The sequence below is a fragment of the Seriola dumerili genome, unplaced genomic scaffold (genome assembly GCF_002260705.1).
Source record: "Seriola dumerili isolate Sdu_G_001 unplaced genomic scaffold, Sdu_1.0 BDQW01003009.1, whole genome shotgun sequence".
Classification (NCBI taxonomy): Eukaryota; Metazoa; Chordata; class Actinopteri; order Carangiformes; family Carangidae; genus Seriola; species Seriola dumerili.
Genome location: NW_019177264.1, coordinates 252,908 through 273,299, shown reverse-complemented (window position 1 = coordinate 273,299; position 20,392 = coordinate 252,908). Strand labels below are relative to the sequence as shown.

Here is a 20,392-nt window from a genome sequence, read left to right as displayed (position 1 = left end):
CTACCAAGAAAATTTAATCAAGACTCATTCGAGGAAAGCTGATGCAGAGTGACGACCAGTTTGGCTGAAAAAAAGTCTCCAAGGACCATTTTCGTTACACACGACAGATTCCTGTTTTCCAGCAGCGTGAGAAACACTATTGTTATCTACAGCCTTCTCAGCTGGACTGCACTACACGCTGCAAGACTGAAGCTAGAGATGATCCATAACACCCTGAAGTCCACTCAGCCGCCGGAGCACAGCCCCAGGAGCACACACTCAGCCGCACAGAGGAAGCTGTGGAGATACTCGGGCTGCAGAGGGGCTGGCCAGGTGGAAAGTCAGCGTCGCAGTGTGTGTGTGCTGGCTGCGGACTTGAACGCTGGAGAAGGAGGAGGGGGAAGAGGAGGAGGAGGTGGTGGAGGAGGTGTGATGCACACTATCCACGGGCTGTGCCACCTGTGCATCGGATGTAGGCTGCCACAGGTGTGTGTGTGTGTGTGTGTGTGTGACAGGGAGAAAGGCGAGGGAAGGGAGGAAGAGAGAGAAAGTGCTTCGAATTTACAGTGTCAACCCGTGATTGTGTGAGATAGAGAGAGAGAGAGAGAGAGAGAGAGAGAGAGAGAGAGAGAGAGAGAGAGAGAGAGAGAGAGAGACTGGGAGAATGAATGAAAAAGTTTGAAAGGTACTGTCTCTGATCACAGCTTGAGTAATTAATTTGTAGAATATAATTTATATTAAAACTGCAAAACAGAAAAGGCTGTATATAAAAAAAACTGAAGTGGTAATATCTTTGTTTGCCTACTGTTGGATCTTAATATCTTGCCATTACTGTGGAGGAGAAATTGCCACTTTCCACTGCACGTCCAACACATCCTGCAAGGAATAATTGCCTGTAAGCGACCGCAGGAGATTTAAAGCATGTGTGTTTCTTGAGAGGGAGAAAGCAGCTCTCTGTCCTTTACATTATTTATCCTTCACATAAGTAAGTACTTTATTTATACAGCACCTTTCAAGAGCAGAGACGTCACAAAGTGCTTCACGGAGGAGATACATAGTGAGAGAAGGATCTAATGGAGGGAGATCACAGAGTGGATGAGAAGAGGCAAATATTTGCTATGATATAAACCGATACCGCTTTACTTATGCCACTTTGTGCCTATCTGAATTGCACATTTAAAGAATAGGAAATCAAATGTAATAAGATTCAATATAAGTTAATTGACTGGGGCCGGATCAGAATACAAAAATACAAATCAGAGAATATTTGTAAGACTAGGCTTGTATGACAAAAATACAACATGGCACATTAGTCATGTGTATTTGATGTGCTGTCCTAGTCACTGAACATACTGACCCAGATAACACTGTCTAACCACATACATTATGTTGTGTGCGACTGGTAGATTTGATTTAGTTTATCCGCACCTGTTGGCAGTTAATGTTACCTCTGCTGCACAGTTGGAACACAGACAGGACATGCACTGTAATCATCAGGAGGAGATTGGCAGGATTTTTGCCCCTGGCTTCATGCAGTCATGTCTGAAAGGATGGTGGAGCACTGAGGCATGAATGTAGAGAGGGAAAAGCTTTGCCACACATGCATGAACTCATACTTTACACACAGGGTTTTTTTCCCATTGGGTATGCCCCAAATTCATTACAAGAAAGTTAAAATCTTATGTTTTAGTCTAGTCAGTTCTTCCACAGTCCCTTCGATTCAGTTATTAATTCATCAATACAGCCCTGCTCATACAATTTAAATATTTAATGCACGCGGAGAACTTTTCCCATTCATTTATCTTCATTCATTTTCAGAAATGTGTCTTGGGATTGATGCAGTGAGAAAAGAATCACTTAAAGAACATTCATACTAATTTATTGTATTATTCTAATGTACTCTGTTCTAGTTTGAGAGTAATCCCTCTGCTTTCATTTAGAAAAGGGGGCGTGGGGCTGCTTGTCTTTGGCAGACCAGAGGGAGTCCAAGTGGTTGGACTCCACTATGCTTACAAATTGAATTAGCGCTGTAAAGGCTGTGGAGTTTGGATGAATCAGTCCAAAATATGCAGCTCTGAGACTTTTCTTAAGAAGGACACAATGTCTAAAACCAGCTTTTGATAAAAAGACATGATAGATAGATGTATAGATAGATAGATAGATAGATAGATAGATAGATAGATGGATAACAGATGTTCTATGACTCCGTCTGTTGTTTGCCTTCCATAATTCCAGTGAAATGTTTTTTTTTTTTCTTTCATACCATCTGTTGTACTGTTTGTCTTTGTCATCTGCTCTGTCACCATCACTTTTCAAAGTCCCACTGCCCTCTTTTACCACCATTTAATCTATCTTTCATTTGTTTTATCCCTATTCATCATCATTTCTCATCTCTTCTGCTACGGTCACTTTCTAGGTTTTTCCGTATATCTCATTATTTTCTTGCCGGTTTATCTCCGTTTTTGTCACACAGCCAAACTCAAAGATGATTAGTTTATACCCATCTGTCTACATACAACAATATACACACAGAGCCTCAGTCATATGTGCACCCATATGTGTGTGTCTCTCTGTCAGTGTTTCTTCTGCCTCAGACGAAGAAGGTCAAACTTTGGTCCCTATATGTATGTTAAAACATACTGTGTATTTATAATATAATGCTTGCAACTACTCAGCAAGAATTATAAAGATGTCATCACATAGACTTCCCATGAGGAGGTTTCAGACACATCAAAGAGGGTACATGTGTACAGATGACAATCCTAATTTCTGTTATATGGCAGGTAACAAAGTCAGCTTTCATCGTCTGTAGCATGGCAGTTATTTTTTCAGCACTGTCAGTTTGGAGGTAGACTGAAGTACAGACAAATTCAAGGGACCTAAGGGTAGAAAAATATGGTAAAAGAACTGTGGCCCCAAACAGTATGACACAGGGCACATAAAATCAGCGGACTATAAGAAACCACAATCGTACCCGACATTTTAGGGTCATTGTGAGCTTCAGGCCCCTGAATAATCACTGTATTTCTCCAAGTCGCTGCATCTTGCTCATGGGTAGATTTTGTAATTTAGCAGCATATACTTGTAGTTTTCCTCTGCTGTAGAAAAAAAAGAGAAAGAGATGTGTGTTTTGGGCCCTGGTTGTGAGCAGATAAGATTGGAAAGTGAGATGTTTTGGATGGAACTTTGTTGACTTTGGCTCAGACTTTCGGGCACAGGTACTGAATGACGATGTGGGGTCAAAGAGAAAGAGAGACAATGGGAAAGAGACATCAGCATTGTCTGTGTATGTACTCCATGTGTGTGGATCTGGTACATTTGAACAGACGCACATTGTGTTGTATTTTAAATTAATGTGTCATAATGTTGAGATTTGGCACACTTTGACAGCGATGATTGGATTTGGCGGATTTTATTTTAACAAAGAATTGGATTTAAACACTAGAAATATAGGGCACAATAGCCTGACATTTTTTTTGGACAGAGATACTGAACTTCACAATCCTTAAACCCCTGTGGGGAACTTTTATATTAAAAACACATTCTGACAGTGGATTATAAACTCATTAAAAAAATGTAAATTTTTAAGCAGCTCCATGACAGATGACATATTACTTAATCTAAAATTCCTTTTTATTTATATTTCATTATGCACATTTACTTGCTGTATGCCATTGTGAAACTTTTCATCTCGTGGGAGTAACCTGGAAAAATAAATTAGTTAAAGGTCTAGATTTACTTTCACAGTTACTATGTGTAATGAGGCAGCTGTATACTGTAGAGCTGGTTGTTGCATACATATAGTATATATATATATATATATACACGTATATGTAGCTTTTCTATTGGTCTACAATAATAATGATTGTGTCCATGACAAAAACCTTTCTATATTGTTGTTGTCTATGATGTGTATGGTTTTGTGTGAGTGTTTGTATAAAATATAAGTAACCTGCTTTCAGTAGATTCAGTGTATGAAATTCTTCCCCAGCTACCGGAAAACTACTGGAATCTGCTGTCAAGACAGTTTTAATAGGAAGTAGAGGCAGAAATCAAAATCTACCTAATCATCCTGTAGGAAGGAAGTTGATTATTTTGCCAGCAGGCTACTTTTGGTTTCTTGGGTAGTGGGGGAGAAAGAATGAGGCCCTATCTTCCTATCACAAAATAACTGCGTGTGGTTGTGTTTTTTTTGCAGGTGACCATCCTTCGAGGAAAGGATGGATATGGCTTCACCATCTGCTCAGATTCCCCCGTGAGGGTACAGGCTGTTGATCCAGGCAAGTTTTGCATGCACATGTCAGTGTACATGAAACTCAACTTTCCGGAGAGGATGTTGTTTACATATTGAGGTCTTCACTGTTCTGCAGTGTCTTTGAGCCTAAATTGCTTGAAGATGGATCACTTTCACTTTTCACTTTTAGCCATAAACAACCTTACATTACCAAAGTAGATATGATTGTAATACTGTCTGGCTATCAGTGATGTTTTTCATTTTCACTTGCAGTGCTTCCAACACTTGATTTCTAGTTTTAATAATATTCATGACATGAACTAATTATTGAGTCTTTCCCTGTACTCCAATTTAAAAGCACTAGACTATGTAAGTAATATGGTAACGGATCATTTTACAGTGAAAGTTGCTTTCGTTTCACACTGATTGACCAGAGTTTGAAATCTCATGCATTCACCCCGTACATCATGAAAGTTTCATTTCACCTGTGGCTGATTTATTTATTTTTACTCCACTGGTTGTAGCTTTGAGAATTACCATAAAGACTGCCTCAGTCAGCAGGGTGTTACAGTTAATGGGGAGCCTGTCTGTCAAATGGACAACTTGGAGTCAAGCCCCCATGTTGGCAGGTTTTCACCCTGTGGCCATGTCTTTGAACAAGATGCTAAATCTTGAGGCAATGACATCGTTACTGTCCTTGTGGAGAGATAAAGGGATTCAAAACAGAATTTCATCTCACAAAACAACAGAATCTTATCTCTTAGATTATTATTTAATTATTTTGTCTGCAGAGTAATTTGCCATTCTTTACCTCCAAGACTGAAGGAGCAAGTTTAAAGGAGCCATAGCCTTGGACAACATGAATGGTGCTTGAAAGTGTGTAATGATCTGAACTTTTTCTGTCTCTTCACTCTGGCAGGGGGTCCAGCAGATCAGGCAGGTCTGCAACAGTTGGACACTCTCCTGCAGCTAAATGGTCAGCCAGTGGAGCAGTGGAAATGTGTGGACTTAGCCCACGCTATCAGGTAATGACCCCAACACACCAGAGGATTATGGGACTAATTAACACCAAATTGTTAGAGCATCCCATTCAGAGGCTTATTCAGGATTCAGTCAGTTCAAATGATTATCTATTCAACTGAAAGCCATTCTGATACGTATGACTTCCCGAAGAAGACCTCTATCTATAAAGATCCTTAATTTTAAAAGTAAAGATTGGCAGTAGCCAATAAGAATTATATATTGTGATGTCAGTGATTTATCAGGAGTCAACAACATAATCACAGCTATGTCGTTAAGTATCTGATGCCCTGTTCTTTTCTTATTGAGTTGTCCCATATCTACTTTATCTCATGATATAGTCAAATTTCAACAACAGAATAGATTTACATAGATTTCTTTCCGTTCTGTGATTTTATTGAATCCTTCTTTTAACAGAAACACAAATACAATGTGCAAGGAAATGTTCAGTTATTGTGTTTTTCTGTAATACATAGTGTGTTATTTGAAACACTTTCCATGTGATTTGGAGTAAATTCATATATATATATATATATATATATATATATACACATGTTATATTCACTACTCCTTATTTGATCATTATCTGTATTTCTCTTTGCAGAAACAGCGCCAATGAAATCACAGTGGTGGTGTGGCGTACCGGTCCCTCAGCTAAGCCTAACTTTGAGGGCCTCATTCACCGGCCCTCCTACAAGCCCTCCACCTCAAACTATGATGCCCCCTCGCCCCCTACCCGCAGGCGTGTACCAGATGTTGGCACCAGCAAAACCCCCCCAGCTGTGCCGCCTCTCCCAGCCCACCACCGTGCCGCTGCCACCCGCAGGCTGCTGGTCAACGGCTCCGAAGCCGGAAATAGCAGTGGTGTAGGGATGGGAAGCCTGGCGTGGGGGGCCCAGGGAGGGTCAGCCGAGGAGCTGGATGGGAAACCGCGACACCTCCACCACCCTCACACTGCCACACTGAAGGGTACCAGGGTGAAGGCATCCAATGGGGACAACTACATCATCCTGGCGCCCATCAACCCCGGAAGCCAGGTACCGCAGACTGGTGGTGGGCTGCACCTTCATCATCTTCTTCGTCCTCCTCATCCTCACCACGGTCATATGGTGGCTCATCCTAGATATGTGTCCTTACCTTTCATCCCTGGTGCTGATAGATAGAAGGACTGTGTTTACAGTATGTGTGGGCCATTTGGGTTACTGCTGTCTCACTGATTTGTGCTTTACGACATGTTTTGAACATACTACACATAGTTCAGTCATGAAGATATGGGCCAGAGACTAGGAAGCAATAGTAGGCAATAATATATAAAATGCAGTTGTTGATAATACATTGTTTGTCTGTACTATGTGAAGCACTGGCAGTTAAACACAGTTCATATTAGGAAAACAATGCATATGTATCTGACATCATTTATCTTACAGGTATCCTATAGATAAATCATCTGTGTGCCATAGATTATACATCACTATTTTAAGACAAATAGTTCTGGTATTTAAGAAAGAGGAAAAAAAAATATAACAAAATTATTACTTTAATGCATACTTTATGAAAATTCACATACACTATTCCAAGATTGGTCCATTGCATCATATGCAGTTTTACATTAAGTATAACATGTATATACATGGACAGTATGACATGTACATGACGTTTTATATAGCATGTACTTATGGTTACATCTAGTGACATCATGTATATGAGGTAAAAGCTTTCATCATAAAAACAAAATAAAGGAAACTCATTAAATCAAAAAGACTGAACTCAATTCCTCAGCTAACCCCCCTGTAACAAAACGATACTAACCTATTAACCACCTCAGGGTAACAAAAATGTTGAACCAAAAGATCCAAGATGTGTGTGAGTCAGTCACCCTGCAGTGCCCTCTGTCTTCTGTTGATTGCAATCTAGGTGCAACCTACAGTGTCTAAATAGTTGCTCCAGACTTCCAAAACATTTCTAACTCACTAAATCCTTTTACTATCTTATGTGGACTTGATAGTATATTTCCTTTACTTTTGTTTTCTACTGAGTTTGTCTGTGACTTGAAGCTGCGTGTGTGTGTTATGTGTCTGTGTGTGCCTCATGCATTGTCCAGATTCACTGATAAATTCTTGTTAGATTCTGGTTCAGTTAGAGAACATTGTAGTGCATGGCAGAAGTCTGTGTTGAGAACAATCTGAAACATAAGATCAGATTGATTTTTAGAAGGAAGAGCAGAAGAAGATTCAGAGAAATGATGGACAATATATTAAAAGAAAACATGTAGGCAGATTGGGGAGTTTCAGGAAAATGATTAGAGGCACTTGCTGCCACTTCTACTTCTACTTAATAGTCAAGGATTTGGTGTTTGGTGAGATGTTGTGGCCATCGCAGGCTAAATATATACCGAAAGGCCCGTGGAAATGGGTCATGGTGACTTATCACACCGACACAATACTCTAGTTTACTAAGTGATGGCCTTGAAAGCCCACAGTGCAGATATTGTTTATCCCAATAAGATGGCAATAAAGAGAGCTAATGATATGTTTTAAATATTTTGTGACTTTCCAACCTTGAGTTCACCTCCTGTATTAATCTGAACACCATGTGACATGGTGGCAGCTTTCTCTCTTTACTCCCTCAGTTGATTGTTATTTGATATGACAGGTAGAAACCATCACTGCCTCACCGAGTCCAGCGCAATTGAAACGGGCTCAGCTGAGTCCTGGAAACTAAATTCAATGTCAAGCAACAAACTGCAGATGATAACGTCCAGCTTGGTCCCAAAACACATACTCATGGCATAGCAGCACTGAAAATGAAAGCATAGGACACAAATAAAATAATAACAAATAAAATCTTTTAAATAACCTCAAACACTGAAAAAGTGTGGCATAGTCAGTTAGTTGGCAGATATCTTATAGAGTACATGATCAACATCACATCATAGAAAGTTAAGACAACAATTTTACTTATATTCTCAATATATTCTCAATTTAGTCATAAAACGACTGTATCTTACGTCATTGTTCATTTGACTTCCTTCCATTCTTGATGTAGTTTAGATGTCAGCTGAAACAAGTGTTATTTATATTAATGTATTTTCATATTACTCTCCTTTCAGATCTTGAGGCCTGTTTACCAAGACAACCAGGGAACATTAGGTAAGACATTCATACTCCTGCAGTGCTTTGTTAATGGCTACAATGAACTCTGTTGGGTATTTTGGCTGAAAGCCTGTGTTTAAGTTGGCTTTCATGCCTTTATCATTTTGGATGTCACCCAGTGGTAATTAAATTTTTGACTTCACATCGCAGGTTATTGTTAATTTAAAGAATGTGATTAAATTCACTTAACATTTGGCACCCAAAATAACAAATTAAACTGACGTCAGGAATACAATTAATGCAAAATACTTTTGTTGCCCACTGTTTGAATCCTCTTCTAAATGAATTACAGCATTCAGTTATCACTAGTTTTAATCTTACTATGGGATTTTTTTGTCTTCTGGAAGCTGGCCAATGTAACAGCTCAAAATATCAAATATGTCTTCTATCTTCTATCTTCTATCTTCTATCTTCTGTCCTGTCCACCAACTTTGGAGCCCTACTCTACTTTGGTGAAAGAGTGACCCTGAAAATTCAGCAACACTTGAAGCTTAAAAAGCAGCTGGAGCCTCTTGCTAACCGGCTGGTAAAGTTAACCTAACAGGAAACTATGTCTTCAGATCAGGAAACCTGAAAATTTGGGACATGAAATTCTGCTCAGTCCATATTGATTAGCAGTTTTGATTAGTTGATTAACCACCACTTGCACTTCTGGACAACCTTTGGCCCAAATTTGAGGACTAAACTGCTAATCTTGTGTTGCCAGGTCTCCATTACGCCAAGACCATGAAATTCTGGGAAATATTTTGATTATCTTTTTTTCTGAGAGTTAGATGAGAAGATGAGAATGAAAGTGATTCTTCTTTGTTCTTTGTTTCCCAGCTGCCAGATTATACCCCACACGGCAGGCCTCTGTTCCACAACCCCAGGGAGGTGGCGGTGGTGGTGGTGGTGCTTTTTCTGGAGGAATGAGTGGTGGTATTGGAGGAGGTGGTGGTGGGGGTCTCTCTAGCCGCACTGGCTTCCTACGACGGTCTAACAACTCCAAGTCGACAAAGACTTCGTCCACCTCCACTAATGCCGGCATGTCCAACTACCAGCAGCAGAATGCCAACTTTGCCAATTACCAGAACTGTACCATCGTCCGCTCACATACTCCACATGGCAATTATGGATATGTCAAAGTGGCCCCCAAGATCCTTATCTTCCCCATCTTTGTTCAGGTAGGCCAATTTGTGTGAATATGTGTGTGTTTCTGAAGTGGTGATTGTTGGTAGTTTTGCAGTAGATTTTTGCGCATCAAAATTTTCAGTTTTAATTATTCATTGTATACATTTTAGGCTAAACTATCGCATTAGAATATTTTCATTCACATCCTGTTAGGATCTAGCTCCTAGCCTTTGTAGTGCAGTAGGTTCTGACATGATTTTACACTTCTATTTTTCTGCAGATTAAACAGACAAGATATAGTGTGTTCATTTGTGAGCTTTTGAGGTGCTAGTAGGCAGATTTTGTTACCTTTGGACAGAGCCAGGCTGGCTGTTTCCTCCCATTTCCCTTTTTTTGTGCTAAGCTAAGCTAACAGGCGCATGGCTACAGCTTCATATTTAATGGACAGATATAAGACTGATATTAATCTTGTCATCTAACCCTTAGCAAAAAAGCGAGTACATGTATCTCTCCAAAATGCCAAACTATTATTATCAGTATGCAGTAAAAAGACAGACAGGAGCAAGAGGGGGATGATGACAGGGAAGTCCAATGGTGCAACAGATGGTATTCTAGATAGAGTATGATGATTTTTTCCCCCCCTGCAAATTTCAGTCTAAAGGAAGTAGACATTTATGGTTTTGCATTTATGAAATATGAAATATGTTGATCTTTCTTTCTGAGCATCTCACATTTTGCAAGCCGAGAGGGCTCTATTTTTATACATAACTCATTTTAGATATGCTGATTTTTTTTTTGGAGTTTCTGCCTTTGGGCTACAGCACTTATCTGTCTGTGAGGAGAGAGAGGAAACTGTGGAGAGTGAACCTCGGAGGTCAGTGGTAAAAACAGAGTAACAAGGATTGTTATTTTCTGCACTTATCTTTTATATACAGTACAAGAAGAGAAGGAACTGTATTGATGAAATGAAAGGGCTTATTTTGGCTTTTATTGATGTTGTGTTTACTCTGGTCAGAAAATTGTTTATTGATACTTAATATATTTTGTGTAGTATCATAATGAGAAAGACTTTGTATTCCTGTAAAGGGGGTATAGTCCAGTCCAATTAGGAAGCAGAGGCAAAGTTATGCCAAGTCATGTGTCATTGCAACATAAACATGATAAAATAACCAAAGGAGAAAGGTGTGATATGTTTCCTCCTACTACAACATGTCAGATACTTCTAGTCATTTACACTTTAACAATGCATGGGCTGCGGTGGTACTTCCTGTTATTTCATACATGAAACCCTGACCCTGCTGCACACACACACATATATAAAATTGGCCCTTTTTTCAAAACCTGGACTTGAGAGGAAGTCCCCTCCTCCCACGTTGCCACACTGTTCATTTTAAGTGTCAGTGTCTTGTCATACTCAGACCGCACGTACCGCCTCACAGCTCGCTCTCTGTCTTCATAGAAACTGTTACACTTGCGTTTCTCACAGCAAAAAGAAGGCTCACTGTTATCAGTTTAGCAGATCGTTTGGATTTGGGAGCTGAGATGGATTTGGTACTATAACTTTTTGTAATCAGTAACAATCGCAATATTATCCTCTTGAATTTTATCCCGTGAAAAGCTTAACATATGTTCATGATTCTGACATCATGGAAATGCTAAGTTTAAAAACACCAGCTCGATGTGCTTGAGGTCATTGATATCTGATGAAAGGTATCAGTTATCATTGAATGAGCCTCAAAATTATGTCTGAAAACTTAATCTTGTTTTAAACCTAATCTGTCTGTGTAATCTGCTGTTATCCAGCCTCTTGACCTGTGCAGCCGAACGCTCATCATATCTGAGGAGATGATATTACATGAGAGCAAGCACCACTCTCTCAAGGTAAGTGCCATCAGTGCAGTAATGATGCTATGTTTGTCTAGACATGCGATGTGAGCGTATGTCATTAATAAAACATTTCTGTGTGTACGTTTGCTACACTTTATGTTAATAACTTCGTCTTGAAGCCCTTTCTTCGGTTTACTGAACTGCACAGGAACTTTGGTTGTTGTTGACTGAGAAACCAAAAGCTTCAAAATGGTGCCTAGAAAGTGCAGGATTGGATATCAGGGTAGAGGAAATATGATTTTCTTTGTGCTCTTTCAAGACTTTTATAATTTGATTGATACAGAAAGATTGAGGCCCTCTCCTCTCCTTTCCTCTCCTCTCCTCTCCTCTCCTCTCCTCTCCTCTTCTCTTCAGATTGCAGGAGACAAACTGACTAGTGGCAAACATTTTGTTGGTTTGTCACAACCGGTTACGTGGCTTGTTTATTTAGTCAAACTGGAAGTGACGGTCCATTGCCTCAATGTGCATCTCAAGTCAAAATGTGTGTATTTTAGAGTAATGCATGTATATAGAAAGGGAGAACAAGTACAGAGCAACATCCTGAGAGGAGATGTCTGAACATCTGAGCATCTCTGATGAATTTGTAACTACTCTGGACTATCAGGCCCACATGAGTTGAGGAAAATGAATAATTGATGAAGGAGGAGTGTGTGTATGATCTGACTATCACAGATATTCTGTTTAATCTATCAAAAGAAACTGCAGATTCTTTGATACACACTACTGGTCAAACGTTTTAGAACAGCCACATTTTAACAGTTTTTATTGAAAGTTTTATTGAAGTAGATCAAGTTCTGTGAATAACCTTACATGGTGCAAAGGTAAACTGCCCGAAGTAAAAAGCAAAAAAATTAGATCACCAAAAACTGAAAAATTATGTAAACAGGTTTTTTTGGGGGGGGTTAAGAAATTGGTTAATTTACAGCTTTCCTGCAGCAATGGAAGTAAATGAAGCCTTGAAAGTTAATGCAAACAATTCCCACAGGTTTTGTTGATGACTTAGAAACCCCATGCCTGTACAAAGGCAGTGTTGCAGATTGTGTTACTGCATCCTCTAATGCATTATTAGGACAATGCTCTACTGCAGGAAGCAGTACTCTATATTGCCTTCACAATGGACAGGAGTGCCAGAGTGTTCAGCTGCTGGATGAGTCAAAAATTTTGATTAAATTTAGTTCAACAGGAATATTACATGACTCCTTATTTTTAAAATAGCTGGAAAAATTGAGGTGTTCTAAACCTTTTGACCAGTAGTGTATATTAATGATCCTTTCACAATAAGATGACCTTACAATGATGTTCTGCTTTATAAATCTTTATAAATCTTTTACAGTATATTGTAAAGGTTAAAGTAGAAAATATGTAACACTTCTGCGACAAAAAATAAAAGTTCTCATACTTTCTATTTACTATTTTTTTTAGAAAATGCATGAGAAGTGTGAGTGTGTAGACCGTACTGTATGTGGAAAGAGAAAAAGAATATTGCCGGATTGAATGAAGCTCTTGCCACAGTTCTTTAATTTGCCCTGTCAGATAATCTTTGCTCTGTGGTGCAGTGAAGTGCAGTGACTGCTGGCATGGAAGGTAATTCTGGCCTCTCTCTAGGGTCAGTCATAAAACAAATATTTAACAGCCAGTGTTTGTCAGGAAGGAGTTTCTCTCCACTGTGCCAATTTATACAGACTGTTTTTAATGATCTCTCTGTGTTGTTCCAGCTTTTAGTCTTTACTCACTAGAGTTGTATAAGTCTGCCCTGGAGGAAAATGCACAAACTGTATTTTTTTAATGTCTGTACACAATTTATAAGCAGAACATGGCACTAATTGGATTTAGTCCAAAGTGACCAAAATGTCCAAAATAGACTTTAAGTGGATTAAATATTAGTAATGCTCCAAAGTGACATTTGGACATAAAAGACCGAAGTGGATTTAAATTATATTAACGTTAAACATTTTATTTCTAGTTAGTAAACATGCAGGTAATTAAATCAGTTTAAACCTGCTAAATACACTGTTAACAGAGTCATATAGTATGTGTTGGTCCTTTAATGAATTAAAGTTATCAGAGAAAGTCATTATTATCTTTACATTTACAATACATCAGAAGATAATACGGGATATTGGGAACAGGACACATACAGTAGTTGAGAGAGAGAGAGAGAGAAAGGCATCACATGTTTGTGTTAACTTTTATGAACATATGAAAAGTATGTGTTAATATATGTGTAATGTGTATATGAATAATATGTAATATGTATTATGATATAATGTGTTTTATGTATTATAATTCTACAGTTTTCTCTGTATGAAAACAGTTCGCTGCTTGACTCTCATATGCTTTGTCCTTGTTCTTTACTTTTACTTACATCCTCTTCCACCCACTCAAACCTACACACACACACACACACACACACACACACACTTTCTCTCTCTAACCAGATACTGGCAACATCTGAAATACCCACTGTACTATCTCACCCTTCAGAGGAAGCCACCAAAGCAAAAGCTTTGTCTTCAAACAGTGCCCATCTGTATGCACGTTATGTTGCTTGGAAGCACAGTCTCACATAAGAGACCACTATGCACACATCTAGACTTCGTTTTTTTTAAAAATTTTTTATCATCTACTTCTTCTTTTTAATTCTTCATACTTCTTTCCTATCTTTATTTATTTTAATTTCTCCAGACAGTGGGCCATATTACTGGCATGCATGCACAAAAGCTAACCAAGCTAAAACTTACAGTGTTTGGCCATACCTACGTATGTGTGAGCTGCATTTCCTGTGCTAAGGCATAAGGCTCGCATGGAGGTGAGACTTGAAGTGTGTTAGATGGTGTTATGTGCATATCACTGGATTGCAGAGGTGTTTTTGTGAGATATGATTATCTTAAGGTGTAAAGTCTTGGTCAGTATGAAATTAAATTCAGTGTTTTTTTCCCCCTCTCCCTTCTTGTCTCCTTTTCAACCTCACCTACTCCTCCTCTTCCATTTCTCATCTTCTTTTTTTTAAAACGTCCCTCTCTTTTGCATCTTGTTCCTCCACCTCTGTCCATTCGATTTTTTTAGGTCACAGTGTTTGTCTACAACGACCTGATGCTGGTGACAAGGGAAAATGAGCCAGGCAGGTGTAACGTCCTTCAGAGTCCCCTGTACCTCAGACAGCTCCGGCTCCAGGACGGTACGTAAGCGTTAATACACCTGTCACCAAACTGTGTGCAATCCTGGATTTTGTCAGTCTATATGCAGGACAAGTATAAGTTTCATCATTTGCTTTGTAAATTTGCAGACATAAGGGCACTTGAGTCGGTCCTGTAATCGGAAGGTCACACATCACAGCAATAACCTTTTCTGCTGAATTCTTAAATATAATATTTATAGTCACTGTAAACTAAATGAGCCTTAATTCTGAGATGTCAGAGATGTTGAGTCAAACGGTTGTTTTACTACATCAACAAATTTCTTAAAAGACCAAAAACAATAAAACATCAGCCAAAAGTGCAATCTGTAAAATATATCTCGAAACAATCTTATCTATATGTTAGCATATTAAACTATGTTTGACCTTTTATAGTTCAACACAGAATAATAAAAGAGAATTGTAACATTTGAACACGCAAATAGCACAACTAGAAATAAACTTACAGCACTATGATTACAGTGAACGTTTCAGCTGAGCTTAACCAGAGGATATTTAGGGAAACACTGCCCAAGTTCCTGTTGCTTTGTCTTTTTATTTCACCTTGGTATAAACAACCATCTCCTCTGGCGATGTGGAGAGAATAGGCTGGCCATCGGGGCTGCGCACAGCGTAGGCAAGTCAAATAAATAGGGCTCACTGTAAATATCTGTGTTTAGAGTGGTGGGCGGAGACATGGGCAAAGTTTGGAGTCATGCTTGGGACACAGCAAGGGGAGAGGGGATGCACTTAGACCGATGCTGCTGAAAATGTAGCGTTGTATATGGCGTGAAAGTACCAAATGCTCTGTGACAATAAACAGGACTAAACAGCATGTTAGTAGTGTCAGGATTATGGGATTGATTTGTAAAGGATAACAGGTGTTGGGGTGATGCTGTGTTCTTCAGTGCAGAATAATGACTTTAAAGGCAGTGCAGTGTTCAGAGTCAGTGTGAATGTAGAGGGGGACAATTGTGCTCTGAGATCTCAGTACTTTACTCAGTACAAACCAATGCTGTTTTGATAATTAATATTTTTGAATCTTTTACTCAAAAGCTGGGCCTGACCTTCAGTGAATAAAGCCCCCTACATACAGGTGTTAGCATAGCCTCCCATAGCTAGTCTTTCTCCACAGGCAGGAGACACTTGTGCTGGAACCCGCTGTCATCGTCCTTTAGGTTAACAAACTTTGGCTTTGACTGAAATCAATCAGAGTCTTAAATGCAGATAACTCACTGTTCTCGCTATGTATTCTACTGAGGGAAATCAATTTTCCCATTTGGGAAAGTGTGTCCAAACTTTTGACTGGTACCGTATATAAATGCGGACGAGTTAGCATATCTGCTGAGTCAGGCTTATGACAGCGTGGTTACCTCTTGATCTGTTATCGGAAGCAACAGAAATGCCAGACACGGGAGAGGGTAATTAATTGCAGATATAAAACAGCAATATGAAAAACACATTCATTTTGCAGGTAAGGTTGACACAGTAAGGAATAACGTTAAGAAAACACTCCAGCACAAGCATTTATGAATTCAAAACATAGCACCCTGATGCAGGGCGGTCTGAGCCTCTCTGCCCTCCCTGCGGACATCACTGGTCTCCTCCGGGCCACTTCTGACCTCCACCCTTGACCCAAACAATTGGAGATCACCAGGGTGGGGATTCAGTAGAGTTTGTGTGTTTCATGAGAGGACACACACACAGACACACATCTCCACCCCGCTGCCTGTCATTGTTATTTCGCTTCGGCAGCGTCACTCAGGAAAGAGGCGCCGGGGGATTGTGTTTGTTTCAACAAGGGTGTGTTTGACATGTGTGTGTGTGTGTGTGTGTGTGTGTGTGTGTGTGTGTGTGTATGACACAGTGCAAGTTCAATACAGGGGCTTTCCTGTGTTCCTGTCACCTCGTTACTAGGCTGAGGAGCGTGGGAAGTGATAGCGATATTAAATAGAGTGATGTTAAAACTAAGTGATAGTGTGTCAATCCAAATGTCATTGTACTAAACAAACTAACAAGACCACCTCCACCTCAACCATCTGCATGATGTGAAACCTTTTGACAACTCGTGCACCAAAGTGTTAAGTAAACAAGAGAGCAGTGTACATCTACACTGCAAGAAGCAAGACAGTTTTCTCACCTTTGGGGTGTCTGTTCTTCACTATATTCATGAGAAAATGTGAGTGACAGCAAATAATTTAAATTTCTCCACATTTGACACACCACTATGTCAATTCTATTATGTAAATCCACTCCACATTTAAGATAATAACTTTTCAGAAATCAAGAACAAATATATCAGTGTGTCTTTTCGATAGTATTCAAAAGGTTCTGAGCATTTTCATGACCTAAAGAAAACATTTAAACCGAAAACATGGATATCGTTAAACATGTGAGTTACAAGCTTTTTACCTGACATCATCAGCAAGCCCGTCTGACGTGCTGTATGGGAGCACTCTGCTGGATTGTGGAAAATCAGAAAGATATCCAACAGTGACCTCTGCTGCTGGTTATGAAAAGAGACACAAATTGGTAAAACACAACACTTCCCATGGCCCCTGCTGTAACTACATCACACACTGACCATGACCACCCATCGTTTTAAGGGGGAGTTTGTCTCTCCTCTGTTCAGCGCTGTGGGCAGTATCAGTTAGACATAGTATAATACAGCCAACAGGAGCCAACAAAAAGCTAAAGAGCTGCCTCTGAACATCCACTGCAATCGGAGGCTGCTGTCTGCTGACACAATTCAGGGTGAAAATGTCGAAGGTGGATTTATACACTTTCCTGGGAGTGTAATAAACACATGAAATAAAAAAGCAGACACATTCTTTTCTCTGCTCTGTTGTGAGACTGAGCCTAGAGAGTCTGGATTTAGTAAACGTAGGATGGATGAGTTCAGATGATTTATAGATCCCCTCTAGACATGTTTTAAGACATAAAGTGTTCTGGTTTAGATCAAAATTTATGTCTCATATGAGAAAAGTTCAATTACATTCTTAAAAAATATTGAAATCCTCCTTCTAGCTTATTGAAATTTCCAGAATTTTTTTAATGTAAGTTTATTTGTCTCCTAATTTGATAAAAAATAAATCCATTCTCAGTGACCACACACGGCTTCAAAACTAGTTGTGGTGTCACAAAACACGCTCATAAATATACGCCTTAGAATTCAGATTCATAGGACTAGTTCACGTTTTTTCTCAGTCTTTAGATGCTCACATGGCAAAATCTGAAATCACGCTGAAATCATTTGTCCTCTCCATATTGGATGTAACAAGATCGCTTCCTAATGGAGTCTTGACAGTATTTTTATCACAAAATTCCCCCTTTGTGTTACTAACTCTCCTCTGCAGCTCAGTGACAAAACAACCTCAACAGCCTCAGTGCATTCAGTTACTGTAGGTAGTATCCAAATACATTTCCTGCCTTTCTATGTAAATTTGAATCACCCTCTCAGAGCGGCAACCCTTATTTACAGATCATGCAGTCAGAGTGAGTGAGTCTTATTCAAAGCCAGGAAAACATTTCTCAATCAGCTTCTCACTGCGAGTGATGGGGTCTCTCAGACCAACATCATTTTCTACCAAAGTTGGAAGTGTTTTGGTTATTTCACATGAACGATTTCTGTATTTCTGTTTTTGTCTGAGCTCCTCTCACTGGTTTGAAGTGGGCCAGGTGCATTTTGAAAATGATGATGTCACTTCTGTTCCTCGATCAAGATTCAGCAACATTTGAGCCAGAATTTGATGACAGTTGCTACAGGATGTTTGGTCAATCAAGACTGATCAAAAGACACCCACTGAGTCTTGATGAAGTAGAGAAGCTGAGTTTTTGAGATTTCAACTGTAAACAAGTATAATAGTAAGGTCTACCCAAAGATTTTTTAAAATAGAGATATACCTAAGATTTAAAGCCAGGTTTTGAGGGACTTCAATGTATCATGTTTATTGAACCCGCTGAGTTTCATATGGATGGATGGATGGATGGATGGATGGATGGATAGATGGATGGATAGATAGATAGGAAAGGGAGGCGTGTAGGGTTGAATAGATGACCCCTGTCTTTCTGGAACATATTTAATCCTCAGGGCCGCTCCGCTCCTCAGTGTGATGATCTAGACAAGATTGCTAGTCATGGTTAGACCGCTGGCTTGTGTGTGTGTGTGCTTTCTTCTAATAAAATAGCAAACATCACCACCACATATAGATTATATGGGTGTATGTTTGAGTGCGTGTCTGTGTTGGAGGGGAAGGATCATTCGATTAAAACCATTTATCTTGACTCCAGACCCACAGGCCTGTCTCACAGAGCGCTTCCTCAGTGAATTATGGGTGAATGTCTATAAGGCTGGCATACAGTAAAAGCTTTCCATCAATATAGGCATTTTGGTAAAATCATAATTGGAAATCAATGCGCTTCAAAAACGCTGCTTTATGCACAAGAAGGAAGGAAGGGCGAGTGTGAAAGTGAAACAGAAAAGAAGATTGGCAGGAAGGAAAAAAGATGACATGAAGAAAGAATTCAAATTGATCTCTGGTGTTACTTTGTTTTACAGATTATGCTGAAGAACTGAGATTCTACCTTATTCACATGACAGAGGTAAGAGAAAAAGATTGCATGCGTCTGTGCTTGTTTGAAAGAAAAAAAGAGGAGGAAAGGAAGGTCTGATGTGAACAGCCTATTTTGTCTGCGAGCCGGAGGGGCAATTGACTCTGGTGGAAATCACATTACAGAGGAGACACAAGGATTAGCAGAACGCTCTAATGAAAATGTCTTTTCTCTGCATGTCTTTGTCAGATCTGACTCCATCTCAGACTTGTCTCTATCACACATTCACCATCCATTTGCTCTTGATATATTATAGAAACATATAGTGTATAGATTTTATGATTGCACCATCAGGCTTTTGGTTGTTTTTTATTATTATATTTGGGTTTAAAAGTATTTTATAAATTCAGATTTAAGATAATCCTCATTTTAAATAAGACTGTGGACTATACAGTAAATTGATATGTTCTGACACAAGTGTAAAACTGAACTATGTGACCCAAGGATTGTAGTGCTCAGTACAAAAACATTACAAGTGTTCAAATGCAATGCACCTATTTTACATTGTGATTTGCTTTGTTTACACAATCACAGTTATGACATTTATGACAAATAATCATCCTTTCTTCCATCCCCTGTAACACCTCTCTGGCTATCATTTTAAGATATGAAAGGAAAAAGCAGAATTATTAATATTACATTGCTGTGTTCACCAATTATTTAACACTGAAATGGCACTTTAAAGTCTAACATTTTCCATTGTCTCAGCAGTATAAAAAATACATGGCCACAACAGAGGTTCTGGTGGTGTGAAAAATGGTCTCAGTAAAAGTTTAAAGGCAAAAAAGGGAAAGATTTTAAAGCCACTAAAACATATATACCAAGATGTTGTTTGAGATGTAAAATACACATTACCTCTATGAATAACTGCATGTGCTAATTTTCAGTTGCAAAACAACAGTTCTCTCCTTCACAACTAGCTGAATTATTTACTTAAGCGGAGGTCTACATGATTAGTTTTAAAAGAGCTCAAAATATCAGTGGGAATCTGCATCACTATCTGTCCTCTCAGTAGTCATGGCAATGTTTAGACAGTAGTTTTCACATAAAAAATTCAAATCAGCTGCACTCAAATGGAGTAAGAGGGAGCAGAAAAGCAAGCTGCTGGGAAGTAGGCAGAAAAAAGGAGGGTGTGATAGTTATCTGACAGATGCCTTGATAGGATTTTATGGTTTTGGAGTCTGTTTTTTCAGTCTTGAAATTTTCTGCAGTCTCTATTTAATG

At 39.2% G+C, this 20,392-nt stretch overlaps 2 protein-coding genes across 2 annotated transcripts in view; both read left to right on the top strand.

The window, feature by feature from the left end:
• LOC111239575 (regulator of G-protein signaling 3-like) overlaps positions 1 to 6,999 on the top strand; it is a 33,473-nt gene extending 26,474 nt beyond the window's left edge. The window contains exons 4-6 of the mRNA XM_022769478.1: positions 4,178 to 4,259; positions 5,133 to 5,238; positions 5,838 to 6,999. Coding sequence (XP_022625199.1) covers positions 4,178 to 4,259; positions 5,133 to 5,238; positions 5,838 to 6,396 — 747 coding nt within the window. The 3' untranslated portion in view covers positions 6,397 to 6,999. The remainder of the gene's footprint in view (positions 1 to 4,177; positions 4,260 to 5,132; positions 5,239 to 5,837) is intronic.
• Positions 7,000 to 10,990: 3,991 nt separating this feature from the next.
• Positions 10,991 to 20,392, top strand: part of rgs3 (regulator of G protein signaling 3) — an 86,185-nt gene continuing 76,783 nt past the window's right edge. Inside the window, exons 1-4 of the mRNA XM_022769474.1 lie at positions 10,991 to 11,046; positions 11,299 to 11,376; positions 14,449 to 14,560; positions 19,116 to 19,159. Of these exons, the coding sequence (XP_022625195.1) occupies positions 11,038 to 11,046; positions 11,299 to 11,376; positions 14,449 to 14,560; positions 19,116 to 19,159 (243 nt within the window). The 5' untranslated portion in view covers positions 10,991 to 11,037. The remainder of the gene's footprint in view (positions 11,047 to 11,298; positions 11,377 to 14,448; positions 14,561 to 19,115; positions 19,160 to 20,392) is intronic.